The sequence below is a fragment of the Sminthopsis crassicaudata genome, chromosome 5 (assembly GCF_048593235.1).
Source record: "Sminthopsis crassicaudata isolate SCR6 chromosome 5, ASM4859323v1, whole genome shotgun sequence".
In the NCBI taxonomy this organism is placed as follows: domain Eukaryota; kingdom Metazoa; phylum Chordata; class Mammalia; order Dasyuromorphia; family Dasyuridae; genus Sminthopsis; species Sminthopsis crassicaudata.
Genome location: NC_133621.1, coordinates 304,385,127 through 304,408,804, shown reverse-complemented (window position 1 = coordinate 304,408,804; position 23,678 = coordinate 304,385,127). Strand labels below are relative to the sequence as shown.

The following is a 23,678-nucleotide window of genomic DNA, read 5'->3' as shown; positions in this document are numbered from 1 at the left end:
TTAGCCATAAGGAAAAGTAGGAGTAAACACATGCTAATGGGAAATTGTTGAATCTGCACCAGAAACAATGAGTTGTCCCCTTGTCTAGAGAGTCACACATATGGAGAAAATTAACATGACCAAACCAAAGCCTTTACTCTCTGTTCCCAATGCCTAGAATGCCCTTCCTCCCTCTTTCTTTAAAGCCTAATTCAAATAACACTTAAATGAGGTGATGAAATGTGAAATCAGCAGAAGCAGAACTGTGTACATAGAGAACAACTACACATTTGTAGATGCATCATGTCTGGGGTGTGTGTGTGTGTGTGTGTGTGTGTGTGTGTGATGAAAAACAGGACTTAATGTAGCAGAGCTTCCAATACACTTGAGAACAGAGTAATTTTGTTTGTGGTCTATTAATTCACATGATCCTATTTTGCTAAATGTTGAAGGTTTAGGTACGATTTTATTTCTTATTTTGTGTGCAATTATTTGACTTAGATTTGAATATTAAATATATAGTAAGGAGATTTTAAAGCCAAACTCAAATGCTGAAACACTCTTATCAAGGTGACTGTATAAAAGGAAGCAGAAAAGGCCCATTCTTTCCACATTACTCCACCAAGGTTTGTTTGTTTGTTTGTTTGTTTGTTTTAATTGAAACTTCTTTTCTTTTTTTGCTGAGGCAATTGGGGTTAAGTGACTTATCCAGGGTCACACCGCTAGGAAGTGTTAAGTATCTGAGACCAGATTTCAACTCAGATCCTCATGATTTCAGGGCTGGTGCTCTATCCACTGTGCCACCTAGCTGCCCCGAAGCTTTTTATTTTCAAAACATATGCAAAGATAATTTTTCTATATTGACCCTTGCAAAATCTTGTGTTCTAATTTTTCCTCCTCTTCCCCCCACCCCTCTTCTAGATGTCAAGTAATCCAATATATGTTAAACATGATAAAAATATGTGTAAATCGAATATAGGCATGTATTTTTATACATTTTTTGCTGCACAAGAAAAATTTGATCAAAAAGGAAAAAAAATGAGAAAAAAAATCAAGCAAACAACAAAAGAAGTGAAAATTCTAGATGGCTCTCATCATCACAAGATCATTGGAACTGGCCTGAATCATCTCCTTGTGGAGAAGACCCATGTCTATCAGAATTGATCATCATATAATAATATTGCTGTTGCCATGTACAATGATCTCCTGGTTCTGCTCATTTCACTCAGCATCAGTTCTTGTAAGTCTCTCCAGGACTCTCTGAAATCATCCTCCTGATAGTTTCTTATAGAACAATAATATTCCATAACATTCATATGCCATAACTTATTCAGTCTTTCTCCAACTGATAGGCATCCACTCAGTTTCCAGTTTTTTGCCACTACAAAAAGGGCTGCCACAAACATTTTTGAACACGTGAGTCCCTTTCTTTCCTTTAAGATTTCTTTTGGATATAAGCCCAGTAAAACACTCCAGCAAGAGTTCTTAAAAGACCACTGGACTGAGAAATGATCAAGAAATCAAAGGAGAAACTCCAATAAGTGCATTTTGCCAGGCTAATCCCAAACAAAGACAGAACCATGTGCCTGTGGACATTGAGAAAGGGGTCTAGCCAGAAAATCCAATTTAGGAGTATAGATCATGGAAGCTTTCCAATGCAATGACTAGAGGTAAGTCAGGGAAGATTAGAATTTGAAGTTGTATGTCAAGGGGCAAGGACATGAAAGTATAAACCAAGGTAACTAGATGAGAGGTCTATTTAAAGGTCCTTGGAGCCATCAGCTGGTTCCCTATTTCCAAATGAGGGTTCTAAATTCCCGCAAGAGAGGCATAAACTTTCAGAGAAATAATAATCAGCATCTTCAATCAAAGTATTTTACTTAGATGGTTTCAAATGCAGATGTTTTTGATGCCCTTGAAAAATTCAGTGTTCATTACTTTGACTCCAAATCATATAGAGAAATATCAGAGAAGGTGTCATTATTCTTTCCAAAATAACACAGTGGATGGTCCCAATGCAAAGTCCCAATTCAAGAAGTAAGTCTGGAGAAATGAGCAAAGAAAAGAAAAAAACAAGGAAATGGGTCAAGAGAAGATAACATCAATTATAACAAAATATTATGGGGCTAGAGAATCTCATGAAACAAACCCAGAAGAAAATAACTATATTATTTATAAGCAAAACCTCAAAGAAATTCATATGTGTACCAAGGTTATGGAAGAAATAAAATAAGCATGCTTAAGTGGCTATCTAAATGAAATTAGAGCTATAGGGAAAAGAATGAGAAAGGAAATGAGAGTTCTAGAAGAAAGAAAAAAGAGGAAAATAAATAACTTAGTACCAAAGGTGCAAAATCTTTCTCAAGTAACCAACCCAATCATCACTTCCTCTAGGAAACCTGTCCTAATTCCCTTTTTTGGACCTTTTTTCTCAGCCCTCACTCACATAACACTTTGTTTTTGCCCCTTCTCCAATAAAGCTAGTTATCTGTACCTTATCCCTAATAATCAGCAAATTCTCTCTAGGCAAGGATTCTGTCATATCTATACCTCTTCTTTCCCCCCAGCACCCAACATTGGGTTCTGTACACAGCAAATAAATGTTTATTTAATGAATGAATGAATGAATGTTAAATTTCCCAAGCTTATTCAAGAGCTTTTATACTTAATGATACCTGACTCCCCTAGATTTATTGAAAAGTTAATTGACCTCAGAAAATGTTCATTAAACATTTATTTTGTACAATCCTATTCTGAGAACTGGAAGAAGCAGAGGTCAGCAAAGCCCTATCTTCCAAGACCTTGCAGTCTAGTTGTGAGGAATAAGGCACATGCACCAACAATTCAAATACAAAACAGAACTTGTCTTTAGGCAAAGGGTCCAGCAGGGAAAAATCCCCTCTGATGATCAGGGAAGATCTGGGGGAGGCAAGATGGTGCTGGATATCCACTATTGTATACAATTTTAAAAAGTTGGAGGGCAGAAGGCATGGTGGAATGAGTAATGCAGTAAATAAAGACAGAATCAGGAAAGACGGGATGTGCCTTAGGGATAATGAGTAGTCCAGCTTAGAGCACATGGATGGACGTGGGATGTGAAATGAAATGGAAAAGCAGGTTTTTGTTATTGTTCAGTTATTTCAATCATGCCTAACTCTCTGTAAGAGTTTTCTTAGCACTAGAGTGATTTGCCATCTTCTTCTCCAGCTCATTTCACAAGTGAGGAAACTGAGGTAAAGAGGATAAATGATTTGAACTCAGGTCTTCCTGACTCTGTACCTAGTACTCAATCCGTTATAACCCAAGGTAGGTTTTAGCCAGATTATAGGGGTTCTTGAATGCCAGGCTAAGAGTTATGGATAGCTTCTCTTAGCACACATTTCTTTTTTATAATTTTTTATTTTTTAATTTATTTTATTTTATAATTATAATTTTTTGACAGTATATATGCATGGGTAATTTTTTTTACAACATTATCCCTTGTACTCACTTCTGTTCCGAATTTCCCCTCTTTCCCTCTACCCCCTTCCATAGATGACAGGCAAACCCATATATGTTAAATGTGTTATAGTATATCCTAGATACAATATATATGTGCAGAACCGAATTTCTTGTTGCACAGGAAGAATTGGATTCAGAGGGTAAAAGTAACCTGGGAAGAAAGACAATAGTGCAAACAGTTTACACTCAATTCCCAGTGTTCCTTCTCTGGGTGTAGCTGATTCTGTCCATCATTGATCAACTGGAACTGAATTAGCTCTTCTCTATGTTGAAGATATCCACTTCAATCAGAATACATCGCTATACAGTATCGTTGTTGAAGTATACAATGATCTTCTAATTCTGCTCATTTCACTCAGCATCAGTTCATGTAAGTCTCTCCAGGCCTCTCTGTATTCATCCTGCTGGTCATTTCTTACAGAGCAATAATATTCCATAACATTCATATATCATAATTTACCCAACCATTCTCCAATTGATGGACATCCATTCATTTTCCAGTTTCTAGCCACTACAAAAAGGGCTGCCACAAACATTTTGGCACATACAGGTCGCTTTCCCTTCTTTAGTATTTCTTTGGGATATAAGCCCAGTAGTAGCACTGCTGTATCAAAGGGTATGCACAGTTTGATAACTTTTTGGGCATAGTTCCAAATTTCTCTCCAGAATGGTTGGATTCTTTCACAACTCCACCAACAATGCATCAGTGTCCCAGTTTTTCCACAGCCCCTCCAACATTCATCATTATTTTTTCCTGTCATCTTAGCCAATCTGACAGGTGTCTTAGCACACATTTCTATATACTTTATAGCTTACAATGGCTTGTTTCAAAACCTCTTTGTCAGAAAGAAAATTCCTATTATATTTATTTTACAGATGAAAAATTGAGGCAGAGAGAGGTTATCCTTGCCCAAGATTATATAGTTAATAAAGGGCAAAGTCATGCCTCAAATCCAAAGCTTCTGATTTGCCATCAAGGGAACTCAGGTTTAAATTCCAGCTCTGACTTTACTGCTTGTGTGGCCTTGGCTGAGGCAGTATGGTGTCATGTGTAGAGAGACTGGATTTGAAGTCAGTAATATTCATGTACAACTCCTACCTCATATATTTACTTAACTGTGTGAACCTGGGCAAGCTAACTATTCTCAGCCTCAGTTTCCTTATCTGTGAATCTATTAAAAAAAATTTGGAGTTTGGCTTCTTCCAGCTCTAGACCAATGGTCTTCTGAGCCTGTGATAAGGAAAGATTCATTAAGTGCTTTGGGCTGCTGCTGGCCATGGTACTGGAGCAGAGAATGATTACTAGGGACTAGTTTATACTCTTGAGAAGCTCCCAAGATAATCTACAGGTTTCAGTTTCTTCACTTGTAAACTGAACAAGTGGGACCAAATGACCTGGTGGGTTCCTTCTTTGAATCCATACTCCTGTCTAGTCACTAAAAAGAGTTCTATAGAAATCAGCTCTTATTATGACTCGTCTGCTGATGGCATTCTCTGATTTCTTATTGTGATGTGATGCTGACCCCAAGTTCTCCAAGCTGTGGCCCCAGAGCACAAACTGGGGTGAATCCTACCAATCTAGATGGGCATCAGGCCCAGGCCAAGTGACAGACTGTATGGCTGTTGTCTGGAAACAGTCCCGGCTCACCAGAAGGTCAGCCCAGTCACCAGATTTGCTTGGTCACAATTATGTGTGAATCCACCTACTGAGGTATGAGGAGGTTGGGATCCATGCCAGATAATGAATGGGAGGGATCCACACAGGAGAAATCATGTCTCCCCAAACCTGTTCTACTGCTAGTATTCAGTTTTTTGGCCAAATTTAAGCAGCAACTGTTGCAGTTGAGGGTGGGGACACCTGTTTGGCCCTGCCCCGGTGCCATCACTGCTTCTAAAGCCAGATCTCCTAGATGGGACTTAACCAGCTCTCCTGAGGCAGAGATGCATTGCCGCCTCCCCGTGGTTCTGATGCTGTGTGTGCTTAAAATACATATATCGAAGGATCCAATTATAAAACCAAATAGAGTCCTCAGAACTGCCTCCTCAGCTCCTGCTGCTGGGCTTCCTCCTCACCTGCTGTTCTCTGCTGCTTCCCTCCCCCATGCCACAGGACAACCTGAACAGACACTGGCTGGCACCAAGTACCCTGGTGGCTCCTGTCATTTTAGAGTCTTAATAAAGATGCCCATGCCAACTTCCCAATGCTTAGGTCCCAGTTTTCTCTTTCAGGTTTTCCTATAGAAAGTTCAAAAGCATGACACCTGCAGGGAATCTTATCTTAGAATGACCTGACCAGGTGAGCATATTATATTTTCAGCTTCCTTTCACACAGAGCAAGCATTTATGGGGCAGCCACTATATACCCTCATAGAGATTTTGGTCAAATGGTGGTAGGGGGGAATACCTCATGCACAGAAGTAACCACCCAATCCAATATTCCTTTATTAAGTGCCTCCTATGCAATCTTTCTAAGCTTAACCTCGCCTATGTCCTGACTCCATTGGGCATTTAGTCTGGTAAAACTCATGGACCCCATCTTAGTATCATGTTGTGAAATGAATAAAACAAATAGGATTACAAGGGAAGCCAACTCTACTGGACTATATAATTTGTGACCTAAGTTCACAGAGCTCAGGTTAGCTTACCTACTCTAAGATTTTACTATTCAGCAGATACAGTTCTACCTGAGCAAGGTCTCTCAAAGTTCTCACTACCAATGAAGCCCCAGTTCTAGCCCCAAATAAAAATGGATAAGCATTACAATAAATGCTTGATTTAGAATCCAGATTTAGAGTAAAGGGATCTTGGAAACTATGGAGCCCATTCCCTTGTTTTTACAGAAAAGGAAACTGAGGCCAAGGAGAATCAGTGACTTTTCTAAAATCATATTCTTTCAGAAAGATTCCATATGAAGGCAACCCCTCATTCTTCATTTATTCACTTCATAGACATTTATTAAACAACCTTGTATGCAGGCTCTTTATTCTGCCCTGAGGATATAAAGGGGGAAAGGAAATAATTCCTAATTTCAAAGAGCCCTAAGTGAATGAATGAAGCATTTTAAATGTTTATTATGTGCTAAACACTGTGCAAAATAGTAAAGACATAGAAAGAAAAATAGGATAGTAGAGTACTCTCAGGAGTTTCTATTTCAAAGGAAAAGATATTGTATAGGAAAGGTTTAGCTATAAGTCACATGGGAAGGTCCATTAGTCCTTAGAGGGCAGAGGCAAAGCAGATGGTAAGGCCTCATCTTTTTTTTCCACTTAATAATATTTATTTTTCCACTTAATATTTTTTCAATTACATGTAAAGAATGTTTCCACATTCATTTTTATAAGATTTTAAATTCCAACTTTTTTCCTCTTTCCCTTCCCCTGATATCCTTTCCCAAGACAATCTGAAGCAAGCTATAGAAGTATAGTCTTATAAAACATATTTTCACATTAGTCATGTTGTGAAAGAAGAATCAGAATAAAAGGGAAAACCACAGGAAAGAAAAAACAAGAGACTTGTTCAATCTCCATAGTATTTTCCTCTGGATATGATAAGCATTTTCCAGCTTGAGTCTTTTGGAATTGTCTTGGATTGTTGTATTACTGAGAAGAGTTAAGTCTGTCATATTTGATCATAACATAATGTCGGCATTACTATGTACAGTGTTCTCTTGGTTGTGCTCATTTCACTCAGCATCAGTTCTTGTAAGTTTGCAGGTTTTTTTCTGAAATCCACCTGCTCATCATTTCTCATGGTACAATACTATTCCATTACATTTGTATACCACAACTTGTTCAGCAATCCCCAATTGATGGGCATCCCCTTTGATTTATATTTCTTTGTCACCACAAAAAAGCTACTATAAATATTTTTGAACATATGGCTCCTTTTCCCTTTTTTATGATCTCCTTGGGATACAGACGTAGTAGTGCTATTTTTGGGTTAAAGAGTATGTGCAGATTTATAGCCCTTTGGCTATAGTTCTAAATTGTTCTTCAGAATGGTTGGATCAATTCACATCTCTACCAACAATACATTAGTGTTCCTATTTTCTCACAACTTCCCAAACATTTATTATTTTTCTTTTCTGTTATATTAGCCAATATGATGGGTGAGAGGTAGTACCTTTTTTACTAATCAATACTGATTTAAAGTATTTTTCATGACTATAGTTTTAATTTCTTCATCTGAAAACTGCCTGTTCATATTCTTTGACCATTTATCATTTGGGGAATGACTTATAGTCTTACAAATTTGACTCACTTCTCTATATATTTTAGAAATGAGGCCTTTATCAGAAATATTGGCTATAAAAAGTGTTTCCCAAATTTTTGCTTCCCTTCTAATCTTGGTGGCATTGGTTTATTTTGTGCAAATTTTTTTTTTATTTAATGTAACCAAAATTATGCATTTTGCATTTGATAATGCTCCCTATCTCTTGTTTAGTCATAAATTCTTTCCTCTTCCATAGATCTGTAAACTATTATTTGTTCTTTTAATTTACTTACCGTATCATCCTTTATTTCAAAATCATGTGCCCATTTTGACCTTATTTTGGTATGTAGTGTGAAATATTGGTCTATATCTAGTTTCTGCCATGCTATTTTTCAGTTTTCCCAGCAGTTTTTGTCAAAAAGTGAATTCTTATTCCATAAACTGTAATCTTAGATTTATCAAACAGTAGGTTTCTGTAGTCATTTGCTTCTTTGGATACTAACCTATTCCACTGACCTAACATTCTAATTATTAGATACCAAATAGGTTTGATGACTTCCATGTTCTACTATAGTTTTAGATTTGGTATAGCTAGGCCGCCTTTCTTTGCATTATTATTTTTCAATAATTCCCTTGATATTCTTGACCTTTCCAGATAAACTTTGTTATTATTTTTCTAGCTCTATAAAATAATATCTTGGTTTGATTAATATGGCACTGAAAAAGTAAATTAATTAGATAGAATTATTATTTTTATTATGTTAATCTGGCTTACCTGTGAGCAATTGATATTTTTCCAGCTGTTTAGATCTGATTTTATTTGTGTGAAGTGTTTTGAAAGTGTATTCATATAATTTCTGGGTTTGTCTTGGCAGGTAAACTCCCAAATATTTATATTTTCTAGGGCTATTTTAAATGGAATTTCTATTTCTATCTCCCACTGCTGGGCTTTGTTGGTAATATGTAGAAATGCTGACAATATATGTGGGTTTATGTTATATCCTGGAACTTTGTTAAAGTTGTTCATTATTTCAAGTAGTTTTTTTAGTTGATTTTCTAGGATTCTCTAAGTATATCATCATGTCATCTGCAAAGAATGATAAGTTTGTTTTCTCACTGCCTATTCTAATTCCATCTATTTCTTTTTATTCTCTTATTGCTAAAACTAACATTTCTAGTACCATATTGAATAATATTGGTGATAATGGATATCCTTGTTTCATTCCTAGTATTATTGGAAATGCACCTAATTTGTCCCCATTACAAATTATGCCTACTGATAATTTTAGATACTGCTTATTATTTTAAAGAAAACTCCATTTATTCCTGTGCTTTTTAGTGGTTTTTAATAAAAATAGGTGTGGTGTTTTGTCAAAAGCCTTTTCTGATGACTAATAAAATCCAACAGCAAGAAATACAAAGAGTAATTCCATTTAAAAATAACTGTTGATAATATAAACTAATTGGGAATCTATCTGCCAAGGGAAAGTCAGGAACTATATAATCAAAACTACAAAACACTTTCCACACAAATAAAATCAGATCTAAGCAATTGGAAAAATATCAAGTGCTCATGGATAAGTTGAGCGAATATAATAAAGATGACGGTACTCCCTAAATTAATCTATTTATTTAGTGCCATACCAATCAAACTCCCAAGAAACTATTTTATTGACTTAGAAAAAATAACAAAAAAATTCATCTGGAAAAACAAAAGGTCAAGAATTTCAAAGGAATTAATGAAGAGAAAAGCAAATGAAGGTGGCCTAGCTGTACCAGATCTAAAACTATTTTATAAAGCAGCAGTCATCAAAACCATTTGGTACTGGCTAAGAAATAGAGAAGTTGATTAGTGGAATAGGTTAGATTCACATAAAAAAATAGCCAATGACTACAACAATCTATTGTTTGATAAACCCAAAGACCCCAGCTTTTGGGATAAGAATTCACTATTTGACAAAAATTGCCAGGAAAATTGGAAACTAGTGTGGCAAAAAGAAGGCATAGACCAATACCTAACACCATATAACAAGATAAGGTCAAAATTGTTTCATGATCTAGACAAAGAATGATATCATAAACAAATTAGAAAAACTTAGGATAGTTTACCTCTCAGACTTGTGGAGGAGGAAGGAATTTGTGACCAAAGAAGAACTAGAGATCATTATTAATCTTAAATAGATAATTTTGATTATATTAAGTTAAAAAGTTTCTGTACAAACAAAACTAATGCAGATAAGATTAGAGGGGAAGCAATAAACTGGGAAAACATTTTTACAGTCAAAGGTTCTGATAAAGGCCTCATTTCCAAAATATATACAGAATTGAGTCAAATTTACAATAGTTCAAGCCATTCTCCAATTGATAAAGGGTCAAAGGATATGAATAGATAATTTTCAGATGAAGAAATTGAAACTCTTTCTAACCATATGTTGGAGGGGATGTGGGAAAACTGGGACACTGATACATTGTTGGTGGAACTGTGAACAGATCCATCCATTCTAGAGAGCAATTTGGAACTATACGCAAAAAGTTATTAAACTGTACATACCCTTTGACCCAGAAGTGTTTCTATTGAGCTTATATCCCAAAGACATCTTAAAGAAGAAAGAGGGACCCACATGTGCAAAAATGTTTGTGGCAATCCTTTTTGTAGTGGGAAGAAACTGGAAAATGAATGTATGTCCATCAATTGGAGAATGGCTGAATAAAATATGGTATATGAATATTATGGAATATTATTGTTCTGTAAGAAGCTACCAGCAGGATGATTTCAGAGAGACCTGGAATGACTTACATGAATTGATGCTAAGTGAAATGAGCAGAACCTGGAGATCATTATATATGGCAACAACAAGATTATACAATGATCAATTACTATGGACATGGCTCTCTTCAACATTGAGATGATTCAAATCAGTTCCAATGTTGGAAATATTGGAAAAATTACCTATGCATATGCTTTGTAAATAAAAAGCTTTAATAAAAAAGTCTTTTCTTCAACTATTGAGATAAGCATATAATTTCTGTTAGTTTTGTTATTGATGTGATCAATTATGCTGATAATTTTCTCATATTGAATCAGTCCTATATTCCTGATATAAATATCACCTACTTGTATTATAATAACCTTATGATAAATTGCTGTATTCCCCTTACTAACATTTAATTTAATTTTTTGCACCAATATTCATTAAGAAAATTGATCTATAATTTTCTTTTTCTCTTTTGACTCTTTCTGGTTTAGTTATCAGCACCATTATTTGTATCATAAAAACGAATTTGGTAGGACTTCTTCTTTGTCTATTTTTCCTAATTGTTTATATAGTATTGGAATTAATTACACTTTGAATGTTTGGTAGAATTCACTTGTAAATATATCTGATTCTGGAGATTTTTTTCTTAGGGAGTTCATTGATAGATAGTTCAATTTCTTGTGGTTAAATATTTTATTCCCTCTTCTGGAATCTGAGCAATTTATATTTTGTAAATATTCATCCATTTCACTTAAATTGTAAGATTTATTGACTGGGTAAAATAGTTTATAATTATTGCTTTAATTTCCTCTTCATTGGGGATGAATTCACCCTTTTCATTTTTGATTCTGGTTTTGTATTTTTTTTTTCTTTTAAAAAAATCAAACTAAACATACATTTATTTTTATTTTTGGTGTTTTCCCCCATGAGACCAGCTCTAGTTTTATTAATTCAATAGTTTTCTTACTTTCATCTTAACAATATTTCCTTGATTTTTAGAATTTCTAATTTGGTATTTAATTGAAATTTTAAAATTTGTACTTTTTCTAACTTTTCTAGTTGCATACCCAATTCATTTCTTTGCTCTCTTTATTTTATTTATGTAAGCATTTAGAGTTATAAAATTTCCTCTAAGAACTATTTTGGCTGCATTCCATAAGATTTGCTCTATTGTCTCATTATTGTCACTCTCTTTGATGAGATTATTATTTCTATTCTTTGATGTTTGATCCACTCATTTCTTAGGATTAGATTATTTAGCTTTTAATGTCATCCCAATGTTATATACATATATATATATATATATATATATATATATATATATATATATATATATATATATATATATATTGCATCATGATATGAAAAGGATACATTTAATATTTCTACCTGTTTGAATTTTATTGTGAGGTTTTTATGCCCTAAAATATGGTCAATTTTTGCATAGGTGCCTTGTACCTCTGAGAATAGATTTCTTTTTCTCTATCCCCATTCCAATTTCTCTAGTGGTTTATCATATCTTAACTTTTCTATTTGACTTCTTTCTTGTTCATATTGTGGTTAGATTTATCTAGTTCTAAGAGCAGGAGGTTGAATTTCCCCTCTAGTATAGTTTCTTTCTGTATCTCACTTAACTTCTCTAAGAATTTGAATGCTATACCACTTGATATATGTATGTTTAGTAATGATACTACTTCATTGTGGTGCTTTTTAGGAAGATGTAGTTTCCATCTTTTTCTCTTTTAATTAGATCTATTTTTACTTTTGCTTTATCTGAGATTAGAATTGCTACCTCTGCTTTTTTTACTTCAGTTGATGCATAATGTATTCTGATCCAACCTTTTACCTTTATCTGTGTTTAACTCTCTGCTTCAAATGTGTTTCTTGTACACAACATATTGTAAGATACTGGTTTTTAATCCAATTCATTATCCATTTCCATTTTATGGGAGAGTTCATTCCATTCACATTCATAGCTATGATTACTAACTGTGTATTTCCCTCCATTCCATTTTCTTCCTTGATTATTCTTTTGTTTCTCCTTTCACCTTGTCCCTCCTCAGCAGTATTTTGCTTCTACCACTTCACTCAATCTGCTCTCTCTGCTATCAGCAGCCCTCCCTTTTCTTTCTTCTTTCCCCTCCTACTTCCCTATAGGGTAAGATAAATTTCTATACTCTAATAAATGTAAATGTTATTCCCTCTTTGAGCCAAAGCTGATGAAAGTGAGATTCAAACAATGCTTGCTCCCCTCCTTTTCCTTTACTGTAATAGGTCATTTAAGCATTTTCATGTGATGTAATTTACTCCATTCTGCCTCCCCCTTTCCTCTTCTCCCAGTATAATTCATTTTTTCACCCCTTAATTTTTTAATATATCATTGTGTTAAAGTCACCTTATGCCCACACACTGTTTATATATGTTCCTTCTAATTGACCTAATAAAATATAGTTTTCCAGAGTTACAAATATAATAATAAATAGTTTAACCTTATTGAATACCATTTTTCATTTTCTGTTTACCTTTTTATTCACCTGTTGAGTGTTTAAAGATCAAATTTTCTGTTCAGCTAATGTTTTTTTTTTTAATTAGAAATGATTGGAAGTCTTCCTATGTCTTTAGAGGTCTATCTTTTCCCTTGAAAAATTATGCTCAGTTTTGCTGGGTAGTTGATTTTTGGTTGTACTGAAAACTCTTTTGCCTTCTGAAACATTTATAGTCCAACCCCACCAGTCCTTTTACATAGAAGCTGCTAAATCCTGACTGTGACTCCTTGATATTTGAATTATTTCCTTCTGATTACTTGCAGTATTTTCTCTTTCATCTGAAAATTCTGGAGTCTGGCTATAATATTTCTTGGAGTTTTCATTTTGGGATCTCTTTCAATAGGTGATCAGTGTATTCTTTCAATTACTAGTTTACCTGCTTATTCTATGATATCTAAGCAGTTTTCCTTGATAATTTCTTGAAAGATTCTGTCCAGGTTTTTTTCTGATCATGACTTTCAGGTTGTCCAATAATTCTTTTTTTTTTTTTTTTGGCCGAGGAAATTGGGGTCAAGTGACTTGCCCAGGGTCATACAGCTAGGAAGTGTTAAGTGTCTGAGATCACATTTGAACTCAAGTCCTCCTGAATTCAAGGCTGGTGCTATCCACTGCACCACCTAGCTGCCCCAATTTTTGTCCTTCTTTCAAGCTGTTGGCTCTCTCTGTGTCTCCTCCCCCTTTTGTCTCCTCCCCTTCTCCTTCCCCAAATTTTTCTAGCTCTCTTATTTGATATTTAAAATCTTTTTTGAGTTCCTTTAAGAGATTTCACATGTAGGCATTTTGATAGTATTGTCCTCTTCTGAGTTTGTGTTTTGATTTTCCCTGCTGCCCTAGTTTTCTATTGTTGTGGCTCTTTTCTTATTTTTGCTCATCTTTTACTTTTTTTTTTTTTTTTGGCGTGATTTCTGAAGTTGACTTCTCCCCTAGGATATAGGGGGCACTGTTGAAAGCTTCAGGATCTATTCCCTGATTTTCTGCACCAGGACTTTAGATGCTGATGGCTTGTCCACTGAGTTGGGGTGATCAAGCCAAAGTGTGTCTGTTGTGCCAGGGTTCCAGGGCTGGTGGTTTGCCTGCTGTACTGGAGTTGGAGGCCTCTCAGCTGGCCTGCTGCACCAGAACAGATGGGCGTCAGTTGCTGATCCATGTTGTGGATAAAAACTCCTGCTGTTTTTTCTGGGCATCATCTGTATTGGGCTGCACTTCCCTTTTATCCAAGGGAGACAGACCTTTCCTAAATTCCTTCTAAGTTATCTTAAACTGGAAAAAAATATTTCACTCTATTTTTTGTAGGTTCTATTGCTTAAGAATCCATTTAAATGCTTGATTTAACATTGTTTCTGAGGGAAACTGGAGAGAGTGGGTTGGCAGCTGGTGGGGCTGATTGTCCCCTTTTCTACAGAAGTTGCCTGATGGTTATAAGAGAGCTGGAATGGAAGCATGATCAGCAATCTGAGGCTGGTGCTGCCAGGCCTGGTCTCCTGTGTTCATCTACTTGCTGGTTTATCCACAGCTATTGTTGATGACAATGAGGCATGTGGACCTTTTCTCCCCAATTATTCTTATCCTCAATGGTCTGGTGGACTGGTCTGCAAGCAGATCCAATGGCCTGAAGGAAACTGTTAATTCCCCAGGTTTTGGTGTTCAGGGTCACTGGGGCTGTATCCACTGGGGTCTGAGGGAAGATGGTGGTCATAGTGGGGTGGATAGTTTAACTTGTCTGAAATGCCTCCTTCTGTCTCTCGATGAATTTAAATTGCTTACATTCTCCTGGAGAAGGGGAACAGCATGAATTTAGAGTTATAGTACTAAGATAAGGCCAGGCAATTATATTTAATGGAAATACAAAGTAAAGAGGTTGGACAATGAATAGGGAAATCAGGAAAGGCTTTGCATAAGAGATGGCACCTGAACTGGTCAGTGAAGAAGTGAAGCAGGGGATCCAGTGGAACAAGATCAACAGGGAGCATTCCTGGAGTGGGTAGCCTGTGCAAGAATGTGGAGATGGGAGATAGAATACTATGAATGGGAAACGGCAAATAAGATTGTACTCAAACACAAAAACCTGTAAAGATTTGTATGAACAGCAATGAAGTGAAGTGAGCAGAACCAGGAAAACATTATAGTGTACAGTGATTAATTGTCCTGACCACCTTCTTCCCAAAATTTTCCTCCCTTTCAAAGGTTAGAGTCTACCTCCTTTAGGAAGCTCTCCTAGACTAAGCTAGCCCACACTCATCATTGATCTCCTTCTGTGTATCTCTGTCTTTCTCTGTGTATGTCTCTCTCTCCTTCCCTCTATGTATATCTCTTTCTGTGCCAGAGCCTGTGTGTTTATGATTGTCTCCACTTCTATCTCTGTCTCTCTCTTTATTTCTGTCCACTTCTTTCTCTCCCTGTCTCTGTCTGTCTTGGTCTATTTTTCTCCAAAACTTCCATGTGAGTTTCTTATCTCTCTGTCATAATTGATAGAACCCAAATGTACCATTCACTTATAAATGTTGGGGACTCCATAATTCTGGGTTATGTTCTGTCATAGAATAGAAAGCTGGAAAGAATCTTCAAGGTCATCCCATCCATCACCTGTACTTTATGAGAAATTAAGGCCCAAAGGGCCTTAACAGGGGGAGTGGCAGGACTAGAACCCAAGATGTGGCTCTCAAGGTAGTATCCTTTCTGGATTTGTTCCACCATCACACATAAGATATCATCCTAAAGAAGCATCAGATACATGCTTCCTTTGGCCAGCTTCTCTTCTGCTAGTGTCTCTACCCATCAGCTGTCTGGGGTAAGCCTGGTACCACCAGGGAGGCAACAGCATCCATGACAGGAAGTAGGAGAAGCAATTCTATAGTCTCTCCTGGGGACTGAAGTCAGACAAGTTGCCTGATATTTGAATCCGTTTTCTGCCTTTAAATCCAGGATACCTAAAGTGATCTAGTTTGTAGGATTATTGAAGGGTTTAATGAATAGCAAGGCAGACACCAAATTGTGAAAGGCCTTGAATGTCATATTTAGAAGCATGGGCTTTTCACTAGACAATTGGGAGTCATTGAAGAGTTTTGAGCAAAGAAAGGAGGCAGAAATAGACTAAGGAGCCCTCCAGCTTAAACATTCTATACACTAAGCATCTATTTATTTTATTCATTTTATAATATTTTCCTAGCAATTACATGTTAGAACAATGTTTTAAGTTTGAGTTCCAGATTCTGTCCATCCTTCCCTCCCCTCCTGATAGAGTAAACAATTAAATATAGGTTCTTACATGTGCAATCATGCAAAACATTTTCATGTTAATCATTTTGTACAAGAAGACTCAAAAAGAAAAGAGGAAAAAAGAAGGAAAGTAAGAAAGAGAGGGGGAGAGAGGGAAGAAGGAAGGAAGAAAGAAAAAATAGCATGCATCAATTCAGATAATATCAGTTCTTTCTCTGGAAGTGGATAACATGTTTCATCATGAATTCTTCGGGATTGCCTTGCTGAGAATAGCTAAATCATTCACAGTTCTTCATTGTATAATGCTCCCCACTGTGTACAATGTTCTCCTGATTCTGCTCATTTCACTTTGTACCAGTTCATGTACGTCTTTCCAGGTTGTTTCTGAAATCGTCCTGGTTTTCTTTTCTTATAGTACAATAATATTCTGTTACAATCATATACTATAACTTGTTTAGCCATTCCCTGATGGGCATCCCCTGAATTTCCAATTCTTAGCCACCACAAAAAGATCTGCTATAAATATTTTTATACAAATAGGTTCTTTTCCTTTTTATATCTTTAGGATATAAACCCAATAGTGCTATTGCTACAGTGATATACCCCCTTTGGGACAGCAACTATTCATTTATAATGTTCTATGCTCGGAGCTTCCCTTTTCTGAGGCCCCTTCCAACTCAACCTTCTATCCCCTATTCTAAGCAACCTCCCGGATATAATCTTCCCTATTCTAAGGCACCTCCCAGCTCTGATATTCTTTGTTCTAAAACCCTTCTCAGTTCTGACATCTCCTATTCTATGATTTTTCTGGGAGGCAAAGGGAGTGGATAGGAGGACTCAGAGTTATGGTGATTTGGGTACAAATTACAGCTGACCCTGGGAGAGTAAGTCACTTAACCTTTCAGGGTTTCAGGCACCTCTCTAGGCCCCTGAATTGCAGACAACCTCTGCTTTGATGCATAAAAGGGAGTTTCCTTACCAAAAGCTCCCCACACCCATGAAATCACAGTTCTGGATTTTAAAATATAACCCGTCCCAGCCAACTCCCTTCCAAAAGCACCAAGGAGTCTTTCCTCTCTCTTTTAAAATGGCACCCACATCAGAAGCAGGAATGTTGTGAATCAGACAAAGGCTCTGTCCTAAGAGCTGCCCTGGCTGCCACCCAAGCCAGCCAGAGACATTCCCAGTACAAGTCAAGTCCCTGCTGAATCTGGGTCTGGCCCAGACTTCAGATGAGGGCTAGAAGGGAGTGATGTCATGACTTCTGGGCCCAGCATCAGTGCTTGAGGAAGACTGCCAATAGGAACCGAGGTGGGCAGATTCTACCTCAGGCACATCTTGTTCCAGGAGTTATAAAGGATAAAAACCCCCTGGGCAGAGAGAAGTTTCCCTTCAGAAGTGATTAGTGGAAGAGATCTCAAGGTCTAGTCCAGTCCATGAAACATCAAAACCAACATTTAACATGTTAATAATGCTTGCTATGTACCAGGCACTATGCTAAGCAATTTGCAGTGATCATCCCCACAACTCTGGGAAGATAAGTGTACCTATTATACCCATTTTATGGATTTGGAAAGTGAGGTGGCTGAAATGACTTGCCAAGAATTATAGACACAGCTAGTAAATGTCTGAGGCTGAGAATATGTTGGAGAGATGGCAGTTATTCACCTCATTACTACAAAGCAGATACAGGATCACCTTAGGAGAGTTCCTCTAGCAGTAAAGGGGGCTGGAGAACACAAATAGTGGCTCTAGAGCTGAGTCTAGAAGGGATTCTCAGAGGCAGATTTGACTAAGTGGAACCTTCCAGGCTAGGGAACAGCAGGAACAAAAGGAGCTGGGAGATTGGAGAGTATAGGAAGTGGGTCAGATTTGGCAGCTAGCCAGACTTGCTCTACTTGGTCCTAGAGGGAAATGAAAGAGAGATAAACTGCAGTTTGATAGAAAGAAACCTTCTGAACAGGGACAGTCATGGAAAAGGAGCTGGGAGGGCTTGTCTTGGGAGGTAATCAGAGTCAGGGGGAGAAGGAGAATTTTCTAACTTGCTGGCAAAAGGGTAGGAGTCCGTGCCCCCTTGTTTCCATTTCCTCTCTCAGATTCTGTGGACTCCATTTCCATTTCTGAGTCTCAGTCTCCTTATCTGTAAAATGGCTGTAATAATATTTGCATTGCCTTTCTCCCTGAGCAGTGGAGAGCAAAGGGCTTTGTAAACCATAATATCCTGAAGAAAAGGGAGCTATCCATTTTGGATGATAACAATTTACAAGGTAATCTGAGTTTCTTGTCCTATCTGAAAATCTTGGACTAATCACTTCCTAGCACAGATTAGGAACTAAATAAATGTTTATTGGTTGATTATTTCTCCTTTGAGAGAAACATCAAAAACAACAACATCCTTTGGTTTCTAGGTATTCATGGAACCAAGATCTAGATCTAGAAAGTAAATCACCCTCTAAGAAATCATCCAATCCAATCTCCTCATTTTACAGATGAAGAAACTGAGGTTCAGAAAAATCTGCACAGGATCCATATGGTTCATGAGTATCAGAGGTGGGAATTTGAACCCTGGCCTTCCTGAATCCCAAGTCCACAAGAGACGGCTAATACATCACTTTTGTGCTCTTAAAAAAATGTACAGAACATGTTCTCCAGAGCCCTTATTTTTTCAGAGGGAATAACTGATATCTTGATTTGTTATCTCAGCCTAGGCTTTGCACACAGTAGGCAATTAACATGAGTAGAATGCAACAGAATCCCTTTGCCCTTTACAAGGTTTTGTTCTTCCAATTCTACCTTCTTAAAATTCAAGGATCCAAAAGCAGTTCTAGATCAATCAATGCTTGGGACAAATGTTTTTTGAAACAATGTTCATAGATCATAATTCAATGCAACAAATACTTATTAAGTACCTACTACGTGTTGTATGCTAGGCTTGGGAACAGAAAGGGCTGATTTTCTACTGGGGGGAGACAACATGGGCACTTAGGAACAAATACAAAGTAATTTGAGCAGCTGGGGAAGTCAGGGAAGGTATTACATAAGTGCTGGCACTTTGGAAGGAAGATAGGATTCTAAGAGGGAGATGAGGAGTGGGGTTAGACAGATTAGAAAAATGTCTGGAGGAAAGAGATAGAGGAACAGACAGCGGGTCATTTTGTTTGTAACACCTTATTGAGCATTAGCATCATTTATTCAACAAATATTAAGACTACAACCTCTGTGTATGGGAACCTGAGTTCCTATAAGCATTGTAAAACAGTCTCTGCTCTTAGAAAGCTCCCAATCTAGAACTGAATACAAGGCACTGACTATAATGCCTATTAGCACATTGTAAATCTATGAGTACAGGTGTAATAAGCTCAAAGAAGGGAGAAATCACTTCCATCTAGAGGTAAGGGCCAGCAAAAGCTTCCTGGAGGAGGCAACATTGGTATGGGGCCTTGAAGGGCAGGCAAAAAGTCAAGTAGACAGTTACTTAAACATAGCCTCTAATCAAGATAGGCTGTGTGACTTCCAAAACCTAAGCAAGACTCAGTGACTTTTTCAGGTCTTTCCTGTGGGCTGGAGGTGACCCTGAGTTTTTGAGCTTCTCAATTAGCCTCTCTGCTCAGTCAAGGCACTTACTGACTGCCCCCTTAGTCCTCAGGACCATGGTAATGGGACTCCTCTAATGATTTCTTGTCTCTCCTTGCTCAGGTAATTCCCTGACAAATCAATGACAGCCAAACGATGACAAGTTGTGGCCAACAGTCCTTGAATGTGCTCACGGTCATTCTCTCATTGCTGTTCTCAGCAGGTAAGGAAGTCTCTGCTAACGTCATCCTCTTGGGATGGAACTGGACTTTGGGAGGAAGCCTGGGGAGACAGTAGTCACTGTACATGGTCGGAAGGAGCCAGAGGTTCTGGTGGGGGCCACACAGGAGGGAGTGAGCACCTTAGAGAATACAAAGAATCCCATTTATGTCCCTCTAGGAAGAGCCCTCGGGATCAGAAGAGTCCTAGTGTCACAGGATTTCTGCAGAGGGTACTGGGGGAAAGCACTGAGAGATAGTGGGAAGAGGAGTGGTCTTAAAATTATAGGATATGTGTTCAAATTCTGACTCTTTGTGTATAACCTTAGTCAAATCCCCATATCTGGGCTTCAGTTTTCTCCAGTGAGCTTGTTTTCTCCAGTGTAAGATGATGGGAATGGACCAGGAAGGTGCCCTCTGTCCCTAGAACTCTGATACTAAGTACCCATTTTCTATGAGAACCCACTGCATTGCCCCTGTTGAGGGAAAATGCAATATTGCAGCCCCCAAGTTCCAGCTTCAAGCCCTGCAAAGCAGAAAAGCTTGCAGCAGGCAGGCAGCCAGCTCCCTTAAAGCCCAGGCAATCTGGAGAGGTCAATATTTTGGAGCAGCCCCTATTTTAAACAGCCACATTAGGGGTGGTTGATCTCTTCAAGCCCGGAAGCCTATTTTGCTCCTCAGAAATCCCCCTGTGATGTCCAAGGGGCAGCTATTCTCCACCACTAGCAACACCACTGACCTTTTAAAAAATGTATTTCCAGACCTCTTGCCTCATTTTCCTGGTGCTGGGGCTCAGATATTCACAAGGCTGCTTGTCGTATCTTTAATAGTTTTCTTCCCCTGATGTGCAGTGAAGTGTCTCCCAGAAAGAAGGAATCCCAGCGGCCATTGCCTGGCTCCCTGGGCTCACTGACACCCTGCCTGTCCCTGTAGCTACAGAGAGAGACGTGAGTCATATCTCCTGTGAGCTAGAAGAGGCAGTGAGAGCAGAACAGTAATAAGAGAGCCAGCAGGGTGGGGGAAGTAAGATCCCAATGCAGGGGCTTGGAACCCGGACTGACTGCCCCTCACTAGTCAGTCCTAAGATCTTGGGCAGATCCTTTCCCCAATCCTCTGTAAAAGGGGAGCAGAGAGGGTCTTAGATGGCCTCAGAGCTCCCTTCTACCTCTGGAATTCAGGGGCTGGAGTTTGAGGTCCAGAGAACTTCTTGTTAGCCATGTGGCCTTGGGGGGCCCTTCCCTTGCCAGGCCTTGAATTTCCTCATCTGTAAATGCAAACTTCAACATGCTCTAAATGAATGATTCTATAATCCAAATTCACTGGACCCAGTTCCCAGGACTCAGATTCCTTTTCTATAAACTCCAAGGTTGAACTAAGTGATCTCTAAAGGACCTTGTAGCCCATAGCTCCCACTCCCATAGTCTTTGAAGATTTATTGAGCCCTTAGGCTCAATGACAATGGGAAGTCAGGATATGGATATCATTTCCTCCACAACCTACAAATAAGGAAGCTGAGCCCCAGAGGTCAATTCTCAGTCCAAAGTCACATAGCTAGTTAGAACCAGACTGGACCTAGAATTCAGGTCTCCTCACACCAGATCCCTAGTGCCACTTACTGCAAGACAAAAGTCTTGTCAAAATTCTTGACTTCTAGCATTTGCCAAAAACAAAACAAAATAAAAAATCCTTCACAGTGGGAGAAATCTGAGCATCTGACTGGAACTCACTGAAAATGACACAGATTAACTGCCAATATGAAGGCCTGCCCATTGCTTAAAATGTTCCTTAGCAGGCCCAGAAGCTTCTCTGTGTTTCTCCTTTCTTGGTTTTCCTCATTCCTATAATAGAGCCTCCCAGTGATGGAAGCCAGGTTCACCTTTTGAATTTCAGAACTAGAACAACCTTAGAGTTTGAGGCTAATCCCTTTCGTTTAGAGAAAACACTCTGGCCCTTGATTTTCTTCTTCTACAAATTAAAATAAATGCAAGGGCCAATTGGAAAGGACATCGTCAAGTCTAACCACTCCACTTTACATGTGAAGAAGCCAGGGAGGCTCTGGATTTGCTCAAGGTAGCCCACATAGATCATTCAGGAGCTGATTTGAGAGGCAGCAGGGTCTCATGGTAGGGAGATTAGCTCCAAGGGGAAAGGTGGAACCTCATATCTGATCCTTACAATCGGCATGACCTATTGGACATCCTGGCCTCTGGGGTCCTTTTAAAGTCTGTGATCCTACACCGGGATTCAAATCCTGGCTTCTCACTGAAAGCCTGCCCATTTCTCTATCATACTGATTTTAGTTGAATACCCTGAGAGAGGCTTCAGCTGTCCCAGGGGCACAGAGCTATTAAAAACACAAAGCTGAGTTTTATACAGTGCATTTTTGTGCAAAATCATATTCATTTAGTTAGTCCAGCTCATCTATCCAAAGTCCAGATGTTTATCCAGCTATTTTGTCTATACCAGCCACCCAGGATATACTGAGCAACTACCACTTGTCCAATGAGCACAGAGGACACACAATGAATAAGCATGGACTTCAAATCAAGACTTTGTATTGGAAGAGATCTTAGAAATTTAATTTGATCTAATCTAATCCTGAGACTTCAAGAGGGGAAATGTCATAGGGCAAAGTTACCCAGATACTAAGCAGTGTAGGAAGTCAGAGTCTTACTCCAGAGAGAATGCTTTAAACTTTTCCCACTCATGATCCTTGTCACCTGAGAAACTTTTACATGAGCCCAGGTACAGAGGTATATAAAATAGGTATACAAATGCAACAGCACAGATATGTAGGTACAAATCCAGCATTTATAGATAATCATAAAATTGCAACTCACACATTCAGTTATAAGACTGCATATGGGGTCCACAAACCACAGTTTAAGCTTGCTCTAAAGGAGCTCTCTGACCTAGTCTAAGTAGAGAGAGAAATCTTCAGCTGGTTTCAATGTCTCCTTTTCCATGAAGACCTCAAACCTCCTTTGTGTTTGCGGATCATAGAATTGGAGCTGGAAAGACCCTCTGAGGTCTTCTTGTTCAATTCCTTTACTTAACAATTGAGGAACCTGAGGTCTACAGAGTGACTTGCTTAGGGTTACAAATCAATAAATATTTGAATTAAGATTTTAATCCGAATGTGCCTGCAGATACAGTAGGAGGTCAGGGTAAGATTAACATCATCTCATTTGTAAAAACTGATCAGATCCAGCATCAAATGGATGAAGGCAGTGAAGATGGGCTTTAAAAGATGGTTATGGTCCATTGGAGGAGAGAGAAGTTTGTTCTGTGGGTTAGTGGGCATTATAAGAAAATGCATGGGCTTTTTGATAGCTGTTTGCTGCTCAGGGAGACATCAGAGATGTCAGATCAGAGATGTCTTCATGGAGAAAAGGGGGCACCTGAAATAAGTGAAATAAAGTGAGGCAGTCAACGGGGTTGAACCAGAATGTAGAGAGTCATGCAAACCAAGTTTAGGCAATATTTGTTTGTCCCAGGAGGAAACAGGACATCAGGTACAACTCTCCCATTTTTCAGAGGAAAATATTCAAAGAGTCAAGGAAGTGAGTTGGCCAATGTAACTAAGATAGGATTTGAATCCAGGTCTTCATGACTCAAAGTCCAGGACCCTTTCCACTACATCATTCTAGGTTCAAGGGGAATAAGAGGAGTAGACT

General features: G+C 38.2%; 1 protein-coding gene across 3 annotated transcripts in view; it reads left to right on the top strand.

The window, feature by feature from the left end:
• SHISAL1 (shisa like 1) overlaps window positions 1–23,678 on the top strand; it is a 122,797-nt gene that overhangs the window by 52,617 nt on the left and 46,502 nt on the right. The window contains exons 1-3 of one of the 3 annotated variants that reach the window (XM_074271933.1): window positions 4,044–5,191; window positions 5,710–5,776; window positions 19,907–20,006. In XM_074271933.1, the coding sequence (XP_074128034.1) occupies window positions 19,940–20,006 (67 nt within the window). In that variant the 5' untranslated portion in view covers window positions 4,044–5,191; window positions 5,710–5,776; window positions 19,907–19,939. Of the gene's footprint in view, window positions 1–4,043; window positions 5,192–5,709; window positions 5,777–19,906; window positions 20,007–23,678 lie in introns of those variants that run through there. The other 2 variants (XM_074271934.1, XM_074271935.1) reach the window with 2 other exon arrangements.